Below are 19,997 nucleotides of genomic sequence, written 5' to 3'. Positions count from 1 at the left end.
GCAAAGACCTGAAGGAAATGAAGTTGCAAACTCATGCCAGATGAAAAAGGGTTTTAGGTAGAGGAAACAGCAAGAGCAAAGACCTGAAGCAGAAAGTGCCAAACACATTTAAAGAACAGCAAGGAGGGCCATGTACCTGGGGAAGGGAGAATAATAAAGAGGTAAGGAGGGGTGAGGGCCCAGACTGTGGAGGGACTTGTAATCAATGTAAGGACTTCAGCTTTTCCTCTGAGTGAAAATAGAGGCTTCTGGAGAATTTTGAGCAGAGGAGTGGCATGGTCTGACTCAAGTTTTAATATGATCACTCTGGCTGCTGTGTGGAGAATAAACTGGAGGAAAGCCAGGGTACAACCAGTTAGGATGTCATTAGAATAATCAAGAAGTGAGATGATGGTGGCTCAGACCAAGTAGTAGCAGAAGAGCTAGTGAGAAGTAGTTGCATTCAAGGTCTAGTTTGAAGACAGACTTGATATTGATTTACTGTAGATCATATGTAAGGTATGAGAGAAAAAGGAGACTCAAGGATGATTCCCAAGTTCCAGGTGTGAGCAAGTGAAAGGATGGAATTGCCATCAGATGAGATGGAGAAGGCTGCAAGAGGAGCACATCTAGGGAGAAGGAGAGAGAGCAGGACCTGTTTTGAACGTGTTGAGTTTGAGATGCTAATTAGAGACAACCAGGTGGTGAAGTTGGGCAAATATGCTTGAGTTCAGGAGAGATGTCTGCAAGAAATACATTTGGGAGATATCATTATATAGATAGACTTTAAAACCATCAGACAAATGGGGTTACCAATGAAGAGCATATAGAGAGAAGAGAAGAGGTCTGAGGATAGAGCCCTGGGATATTCCCAAGTTGAGAGTTTGTAGAGATGAGAAGGACTCAGCAGGGAGACTGAGAAGGAAAGATCAGTGAAGCAGGAGGAGAACCAGGAGAATGTGGCTGCTGTAATCAACGTGGAAATAAATGCTTCACAGAGAACCGAGGGCTACATCGCGTCCTAAGCTGTTAATAATTAAGACCGATGACTTGGTCATTGGATACAGCAAGTAGAATTTTATCGGTGACCTTTACCAGAACAGTTTCAGCGGAGTGGTGTAGGGGAAAGCCTGTTTGGAATGAGTTTAAGAGAACATGACCTGAAAAGTCTAGATTGGGGGAATTTCAGTGAGACAAAGAGATGGTTTCTGTGGGAAAAAAAAATTCAAGAAGAAAAAAAAAAAGATGGAAGGGGAACGGGTAGATTAACAGAGTGCTAAAACTAGCACTTTGGTGAAAGTTTGATGAGGAACAGGATATTATTTCCCCTGAAAATTACTTAATTACCATTTTCCCTTTGTAATTAAGTAATTAAGGGGAAAATGGTAATTTTACAATGTAGAAATGTGGTGGATGCCACCCTAACCAAATAATTAAAGTGACCAGTAATGGGACTTCCCTGGTGGCACAGTTGTTAAGAATCCGCCTGCCAATGCAGGGGACACGGGTTTAAGCCCTGGTCCGGGAAGATCCCACATGCCGCGAAACAACTAAGCCCATGCACCACAACTACTGAGTCTGTGCTCTAGAGCCCGTGAGCCACAACTACTGAGCCCGCATGCCACAACTACTGAAGCCTGCGCACCTAGAGCCTGTGCTCCGCAACAAGAGAAGCCACCATGATGAGAAGCCCGTGCACCGCAACGAAGAGTAGCCCCTGCTCGCCACAACTAGAGAAAGCCCACGTGCAGCAACGAAGACCCACCTCAGCCAAATAAGTAAATAAATAAATAAATAAATAAATAAAATTTTAAAATAAAATTAAAAAAAAGATCACCAGTAATAAGACAAGTTTGACATTGTGCCTCCTGACATGAAATACTAAGACTATCACTTATGTGATATACTTGCCCAAATGCATAACTTGAATCTAATCATGAGGAATCATCAGACCAACCAAAACTGAGGGGCACTCTACAAAATAACTGGCCTGTACTCTCCAAAAATATCAATGTCATGAAAGATGTTGAAAGGCTGAGGAATTGTTCCAGATTAAAGGACTCTGAAGAAATATGACAACTAAATACAATGGGTAATCCTGGTTTGGATCCTGGATCAGAAAAAAAAAAATTGTTAAGAAAAACATTATTGGTTTAAATGCAATGTGGTATCTTGGATTGGATCCTAGATCAGAAAAAGGACATTTATTGAAAAACTAGTGAAATATGAATAAAATCTGGAATTTAGTTAATTGTGATAAACCGGTGTTGGCTTCTTAGTTGTGCTCTAGTAATAAAAGATGTTAACTTTAGGGGCAATAGGTGAAGGATATATGGGAACTCTCTGTACTAGCTTTGAAACTTTTCTGTAAACCTAAAATTATTCCAAAATTAAAAATTTCTTTAAAAAAGAACAGTATTGAGACAATTGGGGAATTTTATGGATGATAGATTAAGAATAGTACTATACCAGTGGTAAATTTTTTAAAATTTTGATCATTGAACTGTGGTCATATAACAGAACGTCCATGTTCAAAGGGGTGAAATGTTATTGGACATCTTCTCAGCCTCACTTCTTCCTTTTTTTTTTTTTTTCTGCCCACAGCATGCAGCTTGCAGGATCTCAGTTCCCCAACCAGGGATTGAACCCAGGCCACTGCAGTGAAAGCCCAGAATCCTAGCCACTAGGCCACCAGGGAACTTCCTCTTCTTCCTTCTTTTGGTAACAGACCCTATTTTTCTTTTGGGGGACTACTCTGCTCCTATTACATGAGATCTTGGTGGTAATGTAAATCAAGGTTTTCTGTGGTATCAATCTGTCTTTTCAGTGGTATGCACTAGCTCACTGGAAATAATATGCTTTTAGTTTTGCAAAGGAAATTACTAAAAGACTAAAGTGCTTCTAAAAAAATAAGAGACCATTGTTTCTTCCTCATCATAGGTGAGTTTAACACATTTGCAATTAATATTATTATTGATATGCTTTTATTTATTTCTACTTTTTTTTTGGCTTTCTATTTATTATATCGTTTTCTGCAACTTTCACCTTTCCTGCTCTGTTGGATTTATGAAGTTTTCATTATTGCTCTCTTCAGATTTTTTTTTTTAAATCAAAGCATTCTTTTTTTTAAAATTAATTAATTAATTAATTAATTAATTTTTGGGTGTGTTGGGTCTTCGTTTCTGTGCGAGGGCTTTCTCTAGTTGCGGCAAGCGGGGGCCACTCTTCATCGCGGTGCGCGGGCCTCTCACTATCGCGGCCTCTCCTGTTGCGGAGCACAGGCTCCAGACGCGCAGGCTCAGCAGTTTTGGCTCACGGGCCCAGTTTCTCCGCGGCATGCGTGATCCTCCCAGACCAGGGCTCGAACCCGTGTCCCCTGCATTGGCAGGCAGATTCTCAACCACTGCGCCACCAGGGAAGCCCTCTCTTCAGATTTTTAAGTTACACATTATATTTCTATGCTTTTCTAGTTACCCTTACTTTTTTTACACCTTTATAAAGCCTAAACTCTCTTTTTCCAGAACTCAAGGACTCCTAAACTTACATCTGCCTTTTCCACTTTTTCTGTTTTCTTCTTTTCATTATACTTTTTGTATTTGATTCTTAAAAGTTAGCACATATGATATAATCAGAAAAAAATGAAGTTTCATTGGGGAGAAAACGCCCTATCTGCCATCTGTGTATAAATAAAAGAGAAAGAAGGTATTTTTCAGTGATCTTTTCATAAAGTAAAAAAAGAAAGAAAATCTCAAGGTATGACAAACTCTTAGAGGTGGGAAAAATCGAGGGAGTTCTCATTTAGATTGTGTATGGCTGTTTCAGCCACAGAATACAAATAGACTAGGGAGTTCTGGGAATCTGAGATGTTTGGATGGAACTAAGCATAGTTTTGGTTTACTTCTTGCCAAAATCTCGTATGGCCTAAGCCAATGAGCTCAGTGACAAAAACTCTCAAGGTGGCAGTTTATATTTGTCCAGTAAGGAAGTATATATATATATATATATTTTAAATTTTTTTTATTTTTGGCTGCATTGGGTCTTTGTTCCTGAGCGTGGGCTTTCTCTAGTTGCAGCAAGCGGAGGTTATCCTTCGTTGCGAACGGGCTTCTCATTGCGGTGGCTTCTCTTGTTGCAGAGCACAGGCTCTAGGCGCGCAGGCTTCAGTAGTTGTGGCACATGGGCTCAGTAGTTGTGGCTCGCGGGCTCTAGAGCGCAGGTTCAGCAGTTACGGCGCACGGGCTTAGTTGCTACATGGCATGTGGGATCTTCCTGGACCAGGGCTTGAACCCGTGTCCCCTGCATTGGCAGGCGGATTCTTAACCACTGCGCCACCAGGGAAGCCCAAGGAAGTGTATTTTAACTTGCTCTACTGTATTCCTTCTTCCACTTAAGGGAGTGAATTAATTTATGGAACCTAGATAACATGCTTCTTGACATATTACAGTTAAAATTCCCTTGTTTTATTCACAGACCATCGCACACCTCTTGCCACCTCGACCTACACAGCTGCTCTTCCAAGGGGACCTCACATCATGCCGACAACAGTAGAGCTCCCTACTGCCTCCTAATATGTGTCCTCTTCCTGTAGCCTTACATAGTTTGGAGTTTCTCAGATGAGAAGCATGGGCATGGGAAGGGGAGATAGGATGGGAATGGAAAGCACTGAGTAGGGTAAAACAAGGATTTCATGTAGGAAATGAGAGAAGACTGTTGAGTTGAAAAAAAAAGGCAAGTCCCGTGACTATACATACCTAAAGAATTCCCTGTGTGGCTGACAAATGGATTCTGAAGACAATTCCAAAAGAAAGAAGGTAACAGAAAATTCTGAAACTGCAAGAGTGCAACCAGTATGCTGCCTCCTAAAACAACTGGGAAAGTGTTAAAGAAAAAAGGTATTCAGTGACATTTGTTAAAGATGACAAATGACAAGACAGACTTTCCTCAGGACCAGTGTGATAGGTATAGGGACCACTGCCATGGGATTTTAGTTGGGGAGAGATTGCGCTCAACTCTGAATACACCATGCACAAGTAGGAATTTATAGCTAAGGAGTAGGGTAGGGGTTAGTGGGTGGAAAATTACTAAGAGAAAACATCACGGGTAAGGGGGGTTCTGGCTGAATCCGCCTTATAGGATTCCTGCTGAAGACAGGCTAGGGTGATCAGACATCACCTGAAGGATGATGGAGGATGAGGAACCTGATCAGATATTGAGGGTGCAGGGTTCTGGTTAAAATGACTTAGCAGGGTTCTTGCTAAAACTAGATTTTACAAGTAAGTGTGCAAGTGGGCCTCGGAAAGGTTCAGGAGACTGACTAAAGTTTGGTCAAGCAAAAAAGTCAGTAAATAATTTAGATCCTTAAGTGCTAGTGTGCTTGTTCAAAAAAAAGCACTATCATTCATTTATAATCATTACTCAGCATTACTCTTCAAAAAATGGCCAATGAGAGAAAAACAATGTAATATAGTTGTAACTGAGCTTAAACTTGAAAAGGCTTGATTTCTGAATTTAGGTTCAAGCTGTTTTGTCACAACTCAAGAAAAGGCATAAAAGTTTTTTGACATTATCAAAGAATATTGTGAACAGCAATAAAAACTGTAGCTTAAATAATGGTTGGTTCATCCTTTTAAGGGAACATGTGGAACTTACAAGATGTCACGTTCCAAAGTGAAGTTGCTAAGCAAAAAAAAAAAGTGCTCTTTTCAACTCGATTAATGCTGCCTGTGCTGTCACATGGTAAATTCCAGGCACCCCTCGGAGCTAAACCTGTATCAATTTCTTACAAGAAAACAAAAAATAGACCCCAAAGCTCACTCCCTGAAAGTTGCAAAGTATCATGCTACGCTAGTTTATTAAAATGAAATGTAGATGATACCCTAGTTAACTACTACTTGAGCTATGCTTACACCTTAGGTAAATACATCAATGAAAAAGAACAGGAATATTTGAAGGGCAAATGTTTTATTTACACACTTATTTAAATACTTCTTTTCCTCAACTGAGTATTTACTGTAATACAGAATACAACTGCTTTCTCCCTCTCAATTGGTATCTTGTTAAATTATACATATGTGTAATTCTATACATCTTTATAACAAGTTTGAGAGATTCAGTAACACTGCCATACCCCTTAAAAGTGCCAGCAAATGGGTGAAAATATTACTGAAATTCATACTACATATTAAACCACATGTTTTCACTTGCATGTTACTGTTAGGGTTGGAAGAAAAAAATGGTGAAATTTACTGCAGAAACTCTTAATAGATATAATTTAATATAATATATAATATAAACATTTTATACTCACACTTGCATAATTGTATAATTTGTTATAAAAATTAAAAATCAGAGATGGTAAATGTAGTTTTCACTGATTCCTTGATTGTTTAATTTATGCTTACTTTCCAAGCTCTATGTGCATTTATAAATTAACTTTTTCTGTGATCTTTTCTCTAAAAACTTTATTATCACTTGAGAACATGATTGGCATTGGTTTTTTTAATGGGAATTTATTCTTCCAGTTCATTCAGATTGGTGGATTTCTCCTCATCATAAATTCTCTACTTAATAAGGTTTATCAAATATTTAAAGTTTTCTCAGATTCATAAGTGAATATTACATATGAATTTTCTGATGTACAATAAGATTTGACTTCTGGGAAAATGCTTTCCCACATTTGCTACATTCATAGGGCTTTTCTCCTGTATGAATTATCTGATGTCTGAGGAGATGAGACTTCTTGATGAAGGCTTTGCCACATTCAATACATCCATAAGGTTTCTCTCCTGTGTGAATTCTTTGATGCGTAACAAGCACAGAAGTGTTGCCAAAGGCTTTGCCGCATACGATGCATCGATAGGGTTTCTCTCCTGTATGAAATCTAGAGTGTTTATAAAGGGATGAACTATACCTGAAGGTTTTCCCACATTCCTTACATTCAAATGAGTTCTCAAGTGTATGTGATTTCACGTGTTGAGTAAAGGAGGAGTTCCAGGTGAATGATTTCCCGCATTGACCGCATTCATAAGGCTTCTCTCCAGTGTGGAGTCTCTGATGGACCACGAGTTGTGCTTTATGCATAAACGCTTTCCCACAATCACTGCACACAAAGGGTCTCTCTCCATTATGTATTTTCTGATGAGTTGCAAGGTGAGCCTTCCTGCTATAGGCTTTCCCACAGTCGTTGCATTCAAAGGGTTTTTTTCTTGTATGATTTTTTTCATGTCTAATAAAATGAAACTTCTTTTTGAAGGCTTTCCCACATTCACTGCATTCATAACAGTTTTCTCCAGTATAACATCTATTACAATTAAGTAAGTCTGAAGTAGGTTGCAAACTCTTCCTATATGACTTACATTTATATGATTTTTTTCTTGTAGGATTAAGACTTGTGCTCATATTATAACCATGAAGTCTCTTCACAGTCAGAATTTTATTGAACATGAACAAAACTGAATTCAAAAAATTGTCTTTGCTTTCCTGGTTCTTGTCTGATTCATCAATAAGTGGGCAGTCAGCTTCTAAAAAGGAGTACAGTGAAACATTCCTAGTTAATTTTTTCCATCAACAGTTATAGAAACATATATGATTTCAAATCTAGTCTCTCGTTCTGAAACAAATCTGTATTTGCCTTGCTACTGAGCTTTACGAATAAAACTGCTAAAGAGGAAATGGGAGCACAGAATGACAATGAGAATAGATGGCTTAACCTGTGACCTGAGGAAAGATAGTAAAATAGCAAAAGGTACAGTAAGGAGGGTACAAAGGAAATCAAAAAGTTGCTCAATTTCTCAACAAGGGCATATGGTTAGCTCACAGAATGAAGAGAGCCCACTGTGGAGATGTGATCAATGGACTGGGTAGCTAGGGGAACAAGAGACAAGGGAGTTAAGGGAAAATATCAGAGGGAAAACTAGATTTGGAGAAGGGAGATCAGAATCAGGGTCCTTACTACCTAATCCCTAGATTACCCAGGTAGAATAGCTCCTTATTTCCCTCATTCATATCTCTTTTTCCTCTTGATCATCTGGCACAATGTCACTTCCCTTCAGGAACATTTTTCTATCTCCAATCCTCTAACCTCATCCAAACCACGGCTGAGACATATCTGTAGACAGGGCTCCAACTCTACTACAGCTGGGATTCATTCTTACACGTACTTGTAAGCCCAGGAACACAAAGGTCTAGCAGGTCATTTGACGGTGTGCTATTCTTAGCCCAAGCACAGATTCTATCTGCTTGTTACCATTTTTATTCAGGTTGAGTTTTGATATATGACAAGTACTGCTTTTACATCCTCTTTCAATCTTCCTAACAAACTAGTCCCCAGAAAGCTTCTTTGCTCCTGAAGTCACATTTTTAGACTCCTAGTCTCAAAACCCTATAAATCCCAAATCCACTGTTCCATTAAAAACAAAAAAAATTAGGGAGGGGGTTATAATTCCCCACTCCTGAATTTCCTTCCATGTGGAGTTACTACAATACCCCTAGCCTTTTGCTTCATGCCTTATCCTCTGTGGAGCTGGCTGAGTAGTGGGCTATAGCCATTAATACACATTTCTTTATTGAGTGGTTCTAAATGTGGGGACTGGGTTCCTGTCTTCTTTCCTCTCTACTTCAACCAATGAGAAGCAGCATCCTGTGTTACCTTGGCCAACAATAACCAACTGAAAAATCCAGGGTAATCAGCCTGGTGAACAAAAATATGCAATACAATGAATTCACTCATGGTATCTAAGCATGCACTGCTCTAGCCCTCAACAAATACCTACTTCTGTTCCAAGGATTCTAGATTCTAAATAGCTACAATCATTTGCTCATGTTCCTTCCCCATCTTAACTTGCCCTCCTTCATCCTCTCTCATCCTATGTAGTATTTAGATATCCTTTAGGGAGGAGCCATTGTTCCATGATCTTAAAAGAAAGGCTCCTCCAGTCTTTGCCTACTTTAAACTTTAGGCTCCATTTTCTCTGAACTTCTAAGACAGTCATCACTGCTGCCTAAACCATTTATTTTGACAACTAACTAGATTAAAACTGCAATGTTACTGTGCATTGAACAAATGTTCCACATTCATCAAATTTTAAAATATATGGCTATGTTTTGCCTTTTCAACTACAATTTACACACCTGGAAAAACAATTTTTTTTTCTTTATTTGAATCCTTCTTAGGAAACATTAAAAAGCCTTATTGAATGAAAGGATAAGAAACATCCCCACAATCCCTGACTTTACAAAAATGAATTAATTAAATATTCATTAAATGTCCATGATGTGCTCAGCAATGGTGTAAAGAAAAAAAAAATGATACTGGACTTTCTCTTCAGGGAGTAATCATGAGAAAACATGCCTTAAAGCCACAGGTGTTTTTTAAAAAAAGTCTTAAAAGCCACAGGATTAAAAAAAAATCTAAGATAGTATATGTCAAGTTTTCGTGACAGAGCCATAGTAGAGTTGGGATGGGAATTCAAAGAAGGCAGAGATCAATGTAGGCTAAAGTTACCATGAAAGAGGAGAAAACTGAATTCAGACTTCATAGCATGCTGGTTTTGAAACCGAGTGGGGCCTTGAGAGGCTCCCAGGCACTGAAACCATGAGGCCTGGGCACTGAGGCCTCCTTTTGTCCACCATTTCTTCCAGGCAAGACTCAAGCCTCCATGACCTTCCCTGAGTTCCAAAGGGTGGATTTGAACAGTTGCTAATCAAGGGAGGAGCAGCTAAGAAACCACCTGAGGCAGGATTAAAGGGACCAGAGAAGCTCATCAAGATTAAGAGAAGACCACCTGAGACTGAGGGAGTGCAAGCCCTGCTCACACCCTAATCTTGTCAGGACCCCACCTTTGAACCCCTGTTATAAAGTCCTTAATCAAATCCTCTGGGGGAGAGACACATAGTTTTTCAAGGCAGAAGCCCAGTGTGTCTCCCTTTGCCTGGCAAAGCAATAAAGCTATCCTCTTCTACTTCACCCAAAACTGTGATTTGATTCAGCATCGCTGTACAGAGAGGCCGAGCTTTCAGTAACAGCTTTAGTTAGATGGAGCACATCAGAATCAAAAGGACTGATGCGGAAAAGAAAACTGTGTACAGAGGATGCTAAAGAGTCTAATTGCATGGAATAGGGAAAAGACAGACAATTCTGGATAAACGAAATGGGATCACATACAGAGGGATAAGCCATTTAAATACCATAATACAGGTTATACAGGAATAACACGTTTGTCAGAAGAGTGACAAGCAAAATGAAATAATTCAGATAAATCTTGCAAGAACATCTAAGATAAACCAGAAAATAGGCTGGAATTGGCAATATAAGTATTTACATAAACAGCCGAGATAACATATCAGGAGTTAAAATTCATTTGGTTTATGCCAGTAGTAATTAGGGTTCCAGGGAATCTAAAACACATTTAATTGGTATCTTAATCATTTGAAACATACTTCTTTTATGGACTCTGTGCAAAGGGAAGATTTTATTTTGAGTCAGTCTTGGATAAACTAATAGCTGAAATTATAGGTAATAAGTCACAATAGTATTTAAGGAGAAATTCTTAAGAGAAAAAGCCGGTTGCTTACCACAGTGATTTTATGACTACAGAGCAGCAGGCCAGTCATTACCTTTTATTGTAAGGATAAAGGTAAAGGGTTGAAGAATATTAAAAATTGGTTACTATGAAAAAACAGACAATAAGGCCAGGTAGGGTAAAATTATGTGAATGGAAAGCTGGTGAGGCAAAGATGCTGGAGATGGCACAAAGTAAATAACTGTAGTCTTTAAAGTGATGAAGTTTCTGAGGGAGTTACTGTGGACAGAATTTCAGAAGATGGAAGAGAAGTCAAAAAGCAAACGGTGAATAAGCTGTGAGAAAGGGTGAGGGCAGATTAGTGAGGAACTAATTCAAATAAAGTTGGAGGACAATTTCCAAAAGATATCAATATTATCAAGTGAAGCAGAAAGATGCACTAGAAGGTAGATACCCCAAGTTAGCCGTAAGATTAAAGATAAGCAAGGTAGGGTACACAGGGGGAGTATATGCTGCAAGAAAAGGAACGAGTTTTTTTAAAAAAGGAAAAAAATTAGGAAGAACATGTGTTATAAAAGTTTTGAAATAAAAACAACTAACATATGCTGAACACTTACTGTCTGCCACTATATGAAGGGTTTTGCTTGTATTAACTCATATAATCTTTACAAAAACCTGAGGTAAAAAGTAATATTATCCCTATTTTATAAATAAAGTTGTGCTACAAAATAATTAGGTTAGACAGAGGTTGGTGGAATAAGACTTCAAATCCACATAATTTGATTACATTATTAGAAATTGATGTATGGAAAGATCGGCCATCATGTTGAGGAGGGAAGAAGAATGAGGATTCTAGGAACTGGGAGAACCAACAAGCACTTCGATGGAACAGGCAGCGTGAGGAGCCAGAGCAGAGAGGAAGGACATCCTCCCACACAAGAGCTGAGAAACAGAAAGAGTAGCCACGTGGAAGAGTGGAAGTGAAGGTGCCATCTGGGGATCTGAGGATGTTGTGTCAGGTGTACCCAGTCACTTTCAAAGGTGTGTGGTTTTAAGAGGTGCTTCCTGCAAAGTATTTCAGAGGTGCCTGTCCCTCACTCACCAACTGAGATCTCAGTTCCAGAGACTCCTATCTACCTGTTTTCTCTGACTCACCTGGAGAGCGCCAACGTGGGTTCTCTCCCTCCACCATCCATGGCTCTTGTCCTTGCTCCACCTTGAAGATCACTTTTGTTTTGGTGACTGGACACCCTGTTCATGGGAAACAACACAGAACTGGGGACAAAGTGCTAGGAACAAACGACTACCTCACAATTCAGGTTTGCCTCCTGGAGTCTTAGGGCCTGTGAAGATGACAGACAAGCTTTAGAACAGAAAAGACCCTTCTTCATTTGGGAGGCAGAAGCATTAAACAAATTATTTGATCCCCAAAGGGGATTAAGAATCTTTGACCACTAAAATTCAGGGACAAACTTACTAATGCTTCAGAATGTTCACAGCTTTCACAGGTCTTAAAGGAAGGGCACTATTAAAACATAATGAGTTACACTGAAAAGTTACCACCCACTATCCTTACCCATTGAGATGAGGTTTCTAAAGTTCTCCAACATCACATCCCAATACAAGGTTCTCTGATCACAGTCAAGCAGCTGCCACTCCTCTGGGGTGAATTCCACAGCCACATCCTGGAGAGTCACTGATCCCTGTAATAGTACATGGATCTTCAAACTAAAGTGTGCATCATTTGGGGACTTGTAAGAGAATCATGGCAGCCTCTTAGGATCATATCATGTTCATTGTTGAGTTTTCAGAAAGTAATGTATGATAACTACTGTACACCTGATTCAGAAATATACTTTGTGATAGAAACAAAAATTATATTAAAAATATTCAACTAGTACCAGGATAATTCAATGGGGGAAAGAATGGTCTTTTAAACAAATGGTGTTGGAACAACTGGATCTCCACATGCAAAAAAATGAAGTTGGACTCCCCTCAACACACACACCTCACATCATATATAAAAAGGAACTGAAAATGGATCAGAGACCTATGTGTAAGAGTTAAAACTAGAGGTGACCCTTGAACAACTTGGGGGTTAGGGGTGCCAACCTCCCCACAGTTAAAAATCCACATAATAACTTTACAGCCCTCCATATCCGTGGTTCCACAACCACAGATTCAACGAACCACAGGTCATGTAGTACTGTAGTATGTATGTATTGAAAAAAATCTGCATATAAGTGGACCCACACGGTTCAAACCCGTGTTGCTCAAGAGTCAACTGTATATAATTCTTAGAAGAAAACAAGGGAGTAAATCTTTATGACCTGGGATTAGGCAATGGTTTCTTACACATGACAGAAAAAGTGTAAGTGACAAAAGAAAAAAAATAGATAAATTGGTATTCATCAAAATTAAACATTTTTAAGCTTCAAAGCACACCATGAAGAAAGTGAAAAAGACAATTCACAAAATAGGAGGAAATATTTGTAAATCATATATCTAAAGAGAAATTTGTATCTAAATTATAAAAAGAATTCTTACAACACAACAATAAAAAGAAAACCCAATTTAAAAATGGGCAAAGGATTTGAACAGACATTTTTCCAAAAACAGATTATGGTCCATAAGCACATGAAAAGATGTTCAACATCATTAGTAAATACAAATTAAAACCACAATGAGGTATCACTTTATACCCACTAGGATGGCTAAAATCAAAGGCAGACAATGACAAGTGTTAATAAGGATAGGGAGAAACTGGAACTCTCATACATTGATGGTAGAACTGTAAAATGGTGCAGCAACTATGGAAAACAGTTCAGGAGCTCCTCAAAATGTCAAACATAGAGTCACCATATGACCCAGCAATTTTTCCTAGGTATATACGCAAAAGAATTGAAATCATACATCCCCCCCCCCCAAAAAAAACCATACACAAATGCCCATAGCAGAATTATTCATAATAGGCAAAAGTGGCAACAGTATGAGTATCCATCAGCTAATAAATAGATAAACAAAATGAGGTACATCCATATGATCCAATATTATTCAGCAATAAAAAGGACTCTACAACATAGATGATCCTTGAAAATTTTGTGCTGGCTGAGAGAAGCCAGTCACAAGAGATCACATATTGTATGGTTCCATTTGTATGAAATGTTCAGAATAGGCAAATACATATAAACATAAAGTAATTCAGGGCTGGGGGAAGGAAGGAATGGGGAGTGACTGCTAATGGATATGGGGTTTCTTTTGAGAGTAATGAAAATGTTCTGAGATTAGTGGTGATGGGTTCACAATTATGATAATATACTAAAAAACCCCACTAAATTGTATATATTTTAAAGGGGTCAGTTTGTAATATATGAATTATGTCTCAATAAAATTATTTTAAAATATTACTTATATGTTCTTCATTCATTCACTCATACAATATTCAATGAGGACATACCAAGTACAGTACTAGAGATACAAAAAAGAATAAAATTATTACTGCCCTCAGAGATCTTACAATCTATTAGACACTGCAAAACAAACATGTAAAGGTAATAAGATGTTAGAGGGGCTATAAGGTTAATAGGCCAGATGCACATAAGCATAATAAAATAGAAAAATACAGATTTTTTAATATGATAAAATATATCCTCTCAACCATAAAGTCAAAATCATGTTTAACTTAAACTGAAATTAAAAAGGCATGTGGCAACATGCCTACTGCAAAGAGGTAGTTAAGACCATATAAAGCAGGTGTCAGCAAACTACAACCCACAGGCTGACCGCCTGTGTTTGTAAATAAAATGTAACTGGAACATAGTTACGTCCATTTGTTTACTTCAACTACAAGAGCAGAGTTGAGTAGTTGCCACAGAGGTTATATGGCCTTCAAGCCTAAAATATTTACTATCTGTCCCTTTAAAAAGTTAAGAGAGGGACTTCCCTGGTGGTCCAGTGGTTAAGACTCCTCACTCCCAAAGCAGGGGGCCTGGGTTCAGTCCCTGGTTAGGGAACTAGATTCACATGCCGCAACTAAAAAAGCCTGCATGCCACAACTAAAGATCCTGCACACGGCAACAAAGATCCCACATGCCACAACTAAGACCCGGTGCAGCCAAATAAATAAATAAATAAATATTAGGAAAAAAAAAAAAGTTAAGAGACTAGGCAGGGTTTACCCCAGGAATGCACAGATAGTTCAATATTGGGAAATGTATTAGAAATTCTTTAAACTGTTATATTAAAGAAAAAATATATTACTTTATTGACAGGTATAAAAAAAATGATATGAGGAAAAAAGTTCCCAATTTATGAAAACAATCTTAACAAGCTAAAAATCCTTAACTTGATTTAAAAAACAAAACAAAACAAAAAAACAACTATCTACCAGATTACAAGAGGAAACAGTAAGACACTGGAAGCATTCCCACTAAAACTGGAACAAAAAAGATTTTGGCTAGAAATTACATTCAAAATTATAGTTACTAGAAGTCCTGTCCATTGACATAAGACAAGAAAAAAAAATGGAGCCTACATATTAGGCAATAAGGAACAAAACTCCATTTGAAGAGTATATGATGGTCTATCTAGAAAATCTAAGAATCAACTAAAAAACTCCTGGACTTAGTAAGAGTTCTGTAAGTTGACGTAAAGTCAAATAGATAAATCCATACTTTCCTCTACACCAGAATAGCCAAATAGAAAATATAATGAAAAAAGATCCATTCCATTCTCAATAGCAACTTAAACCATATATAAGAATAAACATCATAAGAAATGTAAAAGAATTACCATAATAAATCTATAAAACTGTAATGAAGGACCAAAAAACACTGAATAAAATGAAGAACTCACAAATAACAAATGCTGGAGAGGGTGTGGAGAAAAGGGAACCCTCCTACACTGTTGGTGGGAATGTAAGTTGGTACAGTCACTATGGAGAACAGTATGGCAGTCCCTCAGAAAACTAAAAATAGAATTACCATATGATCCAGCAATCCCACTCCTGGGAATGTACCTGGACAAAACTATAATTCAAAAAGATACATGCACCCCTATGTTCACAGCAGCACTATTCACAACAGCCAAAACATGGAAACAACCTAAATGTCCATTGACAGATGAATGGATAAAGATGTGGTACATATATACAATGGAATATTACTCAGCCATAAAAAAGAATGAAATAATGCCATTGGCAGCAACATGGATGCAACTAGAGATTATCATACTAAATGAAGTAAGTCAGAAAGAGAAAGACTAATACCATATGATATCACTTATATGTGGAATCTAAAATATGGCACAAATGAACCTATCTACAAATCAGAAACTGACTCACAGACATAGAGAAGAGACATGTGGTTGCCAACGGGGAGGAGGGGAGGGAGAGGGATGGCCTGGTAGTTTGTGGCTGATAGATGCAAACTATTACATTTAGAATGGATAAACAACAAGGTCCTAACGTATAGCACAGGGAACTATATTCAATATCCTGTGATAAACCAAAATGGAAAAGAATATGAAAAAAGCATGTCTCTATGTGTATAACTGAGTCACTTTGCTGTACAGTGGACACTGGCACAACATTGTAAATCAACTCTACTTCAATTTAAAAAAATGGAGAACTCATTATTGAAAAGTTATGAATTCTCTCCAAATTAATCTAAAAGTGTAGTGCAATCACGATAAAAATACCTAACACACCCCCTTATGGACCTTGACAAGCTGATTTTTAAATTCACATGGAAGAGAAAATGCTCAAGAATTGCTGAAGACTCTGGAAAAGGAGCAAGGTTTACTTATGGATCCAGGTGAATATTAAAAAGGACACGTACCTGGACTTACAAATTGAGTTCATATAGCACTTCTTGGCACTATGTTCTCTGCTTATTCTAGAGAACACTCTAAGAAAGTCACAGGAGGGACTTCCCTGGTGGCACACTGGTTAGGACTCCACACTTCCAGTGCAGGGGGCCTGGATTCAATCCCCAGTCAGGGAAATAGATCCCAAATGCATGCCTCAACTAAGAGTTTGTATGCTACAATTAAGGAGCAGGTGAGCCACAACTAAGGAGCCCCCCTGCTGCAACTAAGACCTGGTGCAACCAAATAAATAAATAAATAAATTTTAAAAAATAAATTAAAAAAAAGAAAGTCATAGGAAAACTGATGTTATATTTATCACAGGATTGTTACTGTCAATATTGTTTCTAACACTATCTCTATGAAAACCCATTGTGGGAATCCCCTGGTGGGCCGGTGGTTAGGACTCAGCACTCTCACTGCTGGGTCGCGGGTTCAATCCCTAGTTGGGGAAGTAAGATTCCACAAGCCTCGGGGTGCGGCAAAAAAAAAAAAAGAAAACCCATTGTAAGATATTTTCTTTGGAGAATTGTGCCAGGAAAAAATTTACTTGTCCGGGGAATTGTTCTGCTTTATTCTCAAGGACAAAGCCAGTACTTTAAAAGGTTGGCTATCCATTTTCTATGATCACCAGAAAGACTGGGTATACATATGCAGCTCCAACTAAGCGCAGACCCTATAATCTGGATATCAATTTAGCACTTTTGGAACTGATCTATTCAAGTTACGTTTTCCCTGACTATACATTTCCTTTTTATTATGTGGATTGTTTTTTTTTTTGGCTGCGCCGCAGGGCATGCAGGATCTTAGTTCCTCGATGGAACCCGCGCCCCCTGCAGTGGAAGCATGGAGTCTTAACCACTGGACCGCCAGGGAAGTCCCTATATGGATTTTTAAAGAGATTTAAAATAGCAATAAATGGATGCCTTACCTCTAAGTTGATCATTTCTGCAGCTCTTACACAGAGATCTATGAAAGTAGAAATGGGGTAGAGAGTAAAGACATGAGAAACACCAGGACTGCAATGTAGAACCCTGCTCTATGAAAACAGAAGCACACACACCGCAGTCTCAGAAAATGTCACCCAGTGGGAGAACGACATTTCTAGCAAGTCAGAAAAGTCTACATTTTATAAGCAATGATCTCTGTATGTGTTATTAATATATGGAGCTTAGATAAGTATCTTGTACATTTCTGTCCTACAAACCTAACAGCAAGTCGTTAACCTTTAAACCAGTGACTTTTTTTTTTCTCCCAGAAATGTATCCTAAGTAAATACAAATACTTGTATCCTAAGTAAATAATGAATGAGTTAAAAGGATAACTAAAAGCCTGACCTCCGAAGCTCAGTATCTTTAGAAGTCATTCCTTCCTGTGATTCTCTGGTCTCTGTTCTGTAGCTGGAGTAAGAGATCTCAAATAGGTTTCTTGAGAAGGCTGGATCCAGGGACCCGGCGGGGAGGGGGCGGGGCGGAATTTTTTTAAGCTGGAGTCTTCAGTTTAGACTCTAAATCTGTTTCTCCCTCTCCCTTCCCCTCCCCCTCCCCCTCGGAATTCACTATCTCCTATGAGCCCAGTCTAGGCTTTTTGAAATTCCAACCAGCGCTGCTAGGGCCCTAGAAAGGCTAAAATGTGCAAGATGGACTCCCAGCTTTATTTCGTCTTCACTGGAAAATCTGAAGATTCACCAAGATATCCTTAAAAAAAAAAAAAAAAAAAAACACCGAATTTTACTCAGCATACATTACTCAAATATTTCAAAAGGAAAATATGTCCAACGCTTTGTTTTGCAGGTTTTTTTCATCTTGAGAAAAAAATGAAATTTGAAGAAAACTCATCTGGATTTGAATCTCAGATCTTCTACTATACTAAACTGTTTGAGTCGGCAAGTTAACTTCACCTCTCTCAGCTTCAGTTAATTCATATGCAAAATGGAGAATATTTACTTCGGATGATTGTTGTAAGAATACCCTAAGAGTGCATCGAAGTTTCTCTAGAAACAGTTTATTCCTAGATCCCTTCACATGGTTTAATTTTAAACCACTGTAAATGGTTTTAAATGGTTCTGGTAGGGCCAACTGTGCTCCTGTAATCAGGGAAGGTGTAGTTTGATGCACAGACTTCTACACAGTGTCCTTTACTTGCAAGGGCAGGAATGCAAACTGAGCTTGCTCTAGCCCCACCCGGGATCTAGGAACCCTCTGAGTGGCGGTCGGGCCCTTCTCTTACTTTCTCTGAACTACTCCAGAATTGAACAGGACCCACACACCCAAACACGAAGTCACCGCACGTGAGAGTTTTAAGGTTTTATTTTCAGTTCGGTAAGCCAATAAACCGGTCCCTTTCTTCCCGCCCTTCCCTTATGTCCCCCAAGTTCTGCAGAGTCATACCTGCCAGTCTTTCACTGCCACACTCCCAGCTCCGACTCTAAGCTGGAGATCAGGTTACGGAGATCTCCCACATCTGGGAGAAACCCCCACTCTCACTTCATACAGTGCTGGTTGGAAAATTACAGACTACAGGCTACTGCTCCACTGCGCGTGTGCGGAAGTAACTGCCCACCCAGAGATTCCCAGGCTCCCCCGCGGTGCAGGCTATTCATCGGGCACTACATTTCCCATAAGGCCCGGGGAGCTCGTTTCCGGAATGCGTCACATGCTTCTGCCTCTTTTGGGGGAGATTCCTGGGTTAGTATCTATGGGGCCGCTTGGAGAGCCAGGGTCATTTATAAAAGGGAGATGTATATATCCTTTTTGTTTAAAATGATAGACATCAGAATTTTTTTTGGAAATTTTATTTTTTTATACAGTAGGTTCTTATTACTTATCTATTTTATATATATTAGTGTATATATGTCAATCCCAATCTCCCAGTTCATCCCACCACCACTCCCCACCTCCCGCTTTCCCCTTTGGTGTCCATACGTTTGTTCTCCACATCTCTGTCTCTATTTCTGCCCTGCAAACTGGTTCATCTGTACCATTTTTCTAGGTTCCACATATATGTGTTAATACACGATATTTGTTCTTCTTTCTGACTTACTTCACTCTGTATAACAGTCTCTAGATCCATCCACGTCTCTACAAATGACCCAATTTCATTCCTTTTTTATGGCTGAGTAATATTCCATTGTATATATGTACCACATCTTCTTTATCTATTCATCTGTCGATGGGCATTTAGGTTGCTTCCATGACCTGGCTACTGTAAACAGAACTGCAATGAACATTGGGGTGCATGTGTCTTTTTGAATTATGGTTTTCTCGGGGTATATGCCCAGTAATGGGATTGCTGGGTCATATGGTAATTCTATTTTTAGTTTTTTAAGGAACCTCCATACTGCTCTCCATAGTGGCGGTATCAATTTACATTCCCACCAACAGTGCAAGAGGGTTCCCTTTTCTCCACACCCTCTCCAGCATTTGTTGTTTTTAGGTTTTCTGATGATGCCCATTCTAACCAGTGTGAGGTGATACCTCATTGTAGTTTTGATTTGCATTTCTCTAATAATTAGTGATGTTGAGCAGCTTTTCATGTACCTCTTGGCCATCTGTATAGACACCAGAATTTTTAAATACTGGAAAATCTAAATCAGTAGTATGCTAAAGAGAATAATTTACCCTTAGTTCAGTT

General features: G+C 38.8%; 1 protein-coding gene across 4 annotated transcripts; it reads right to left on the bottom strand.

Moving 5' to 3' along the window:
- Positions 1–5,923: 5,923 nt before the first annotated feature.
- ZNF684 (zinc finger protein 684) lies at positions 5,924–18,891 on the bottom strand. Of its 4 annotated transcripts, XM_059897491.1 has the most exons (6): positions 18,755–18,891; positions 17,702–18,061; positions 17,296–17,333; positions 12,076–12,202; positions 11,655–11,750; positions 5,924–7,499 (listed from the first exon to the last, which is right to left on the bottom strand). In XM_059897491.1, the coding sequence occupies exons 3-6, from the start codon at positions 17,308–17,310 to the stop codon at positions 6,595–6,597; spliced, it is 1,143 nt and encodes a 380-aa protein (XP_059753474.1). In that variant the 5' UTR covers positions 17,311–17,333; positions 17,702–18,061; positions 18,755–18,891; the 3' UTR covers positions 5,924–6,594. The 4 variants fall into 4 exon arrangements, with proteins under 4 accessions (XP_059753474.1, XP_059753483.1, XP_059753464.1 ...); XM_059897500.1 differs by lacking the exon at positions 12,076–12,202; XM_059897481.1 differs by lacking the exon at positions 17,702–18,061.
- Positions 18,892–19,997: the final 1,106 nt, after the last annotated feature.

Source organism: Balaenoptera ricei, chromosome 1 (assembly GCF_028023285.1).
Source record: "Balaenoptera ricei isolate mBalRic1 chromosome 1, mBalRic1.hap2, whole genome shotgun sequence".
Taxonomy (NCBI): Eukaryota; Metazoa; Chordata; class Mammalia; order Artiodactyla; family Balaenopteridae; genus Balaenoptera; species Balaenoptera ricei.
The sequence above is the reverse complement of the archived record's forward strand: the minus strand, read 5'-3'. Positions and strand labels throughout refer to the sequence as shown.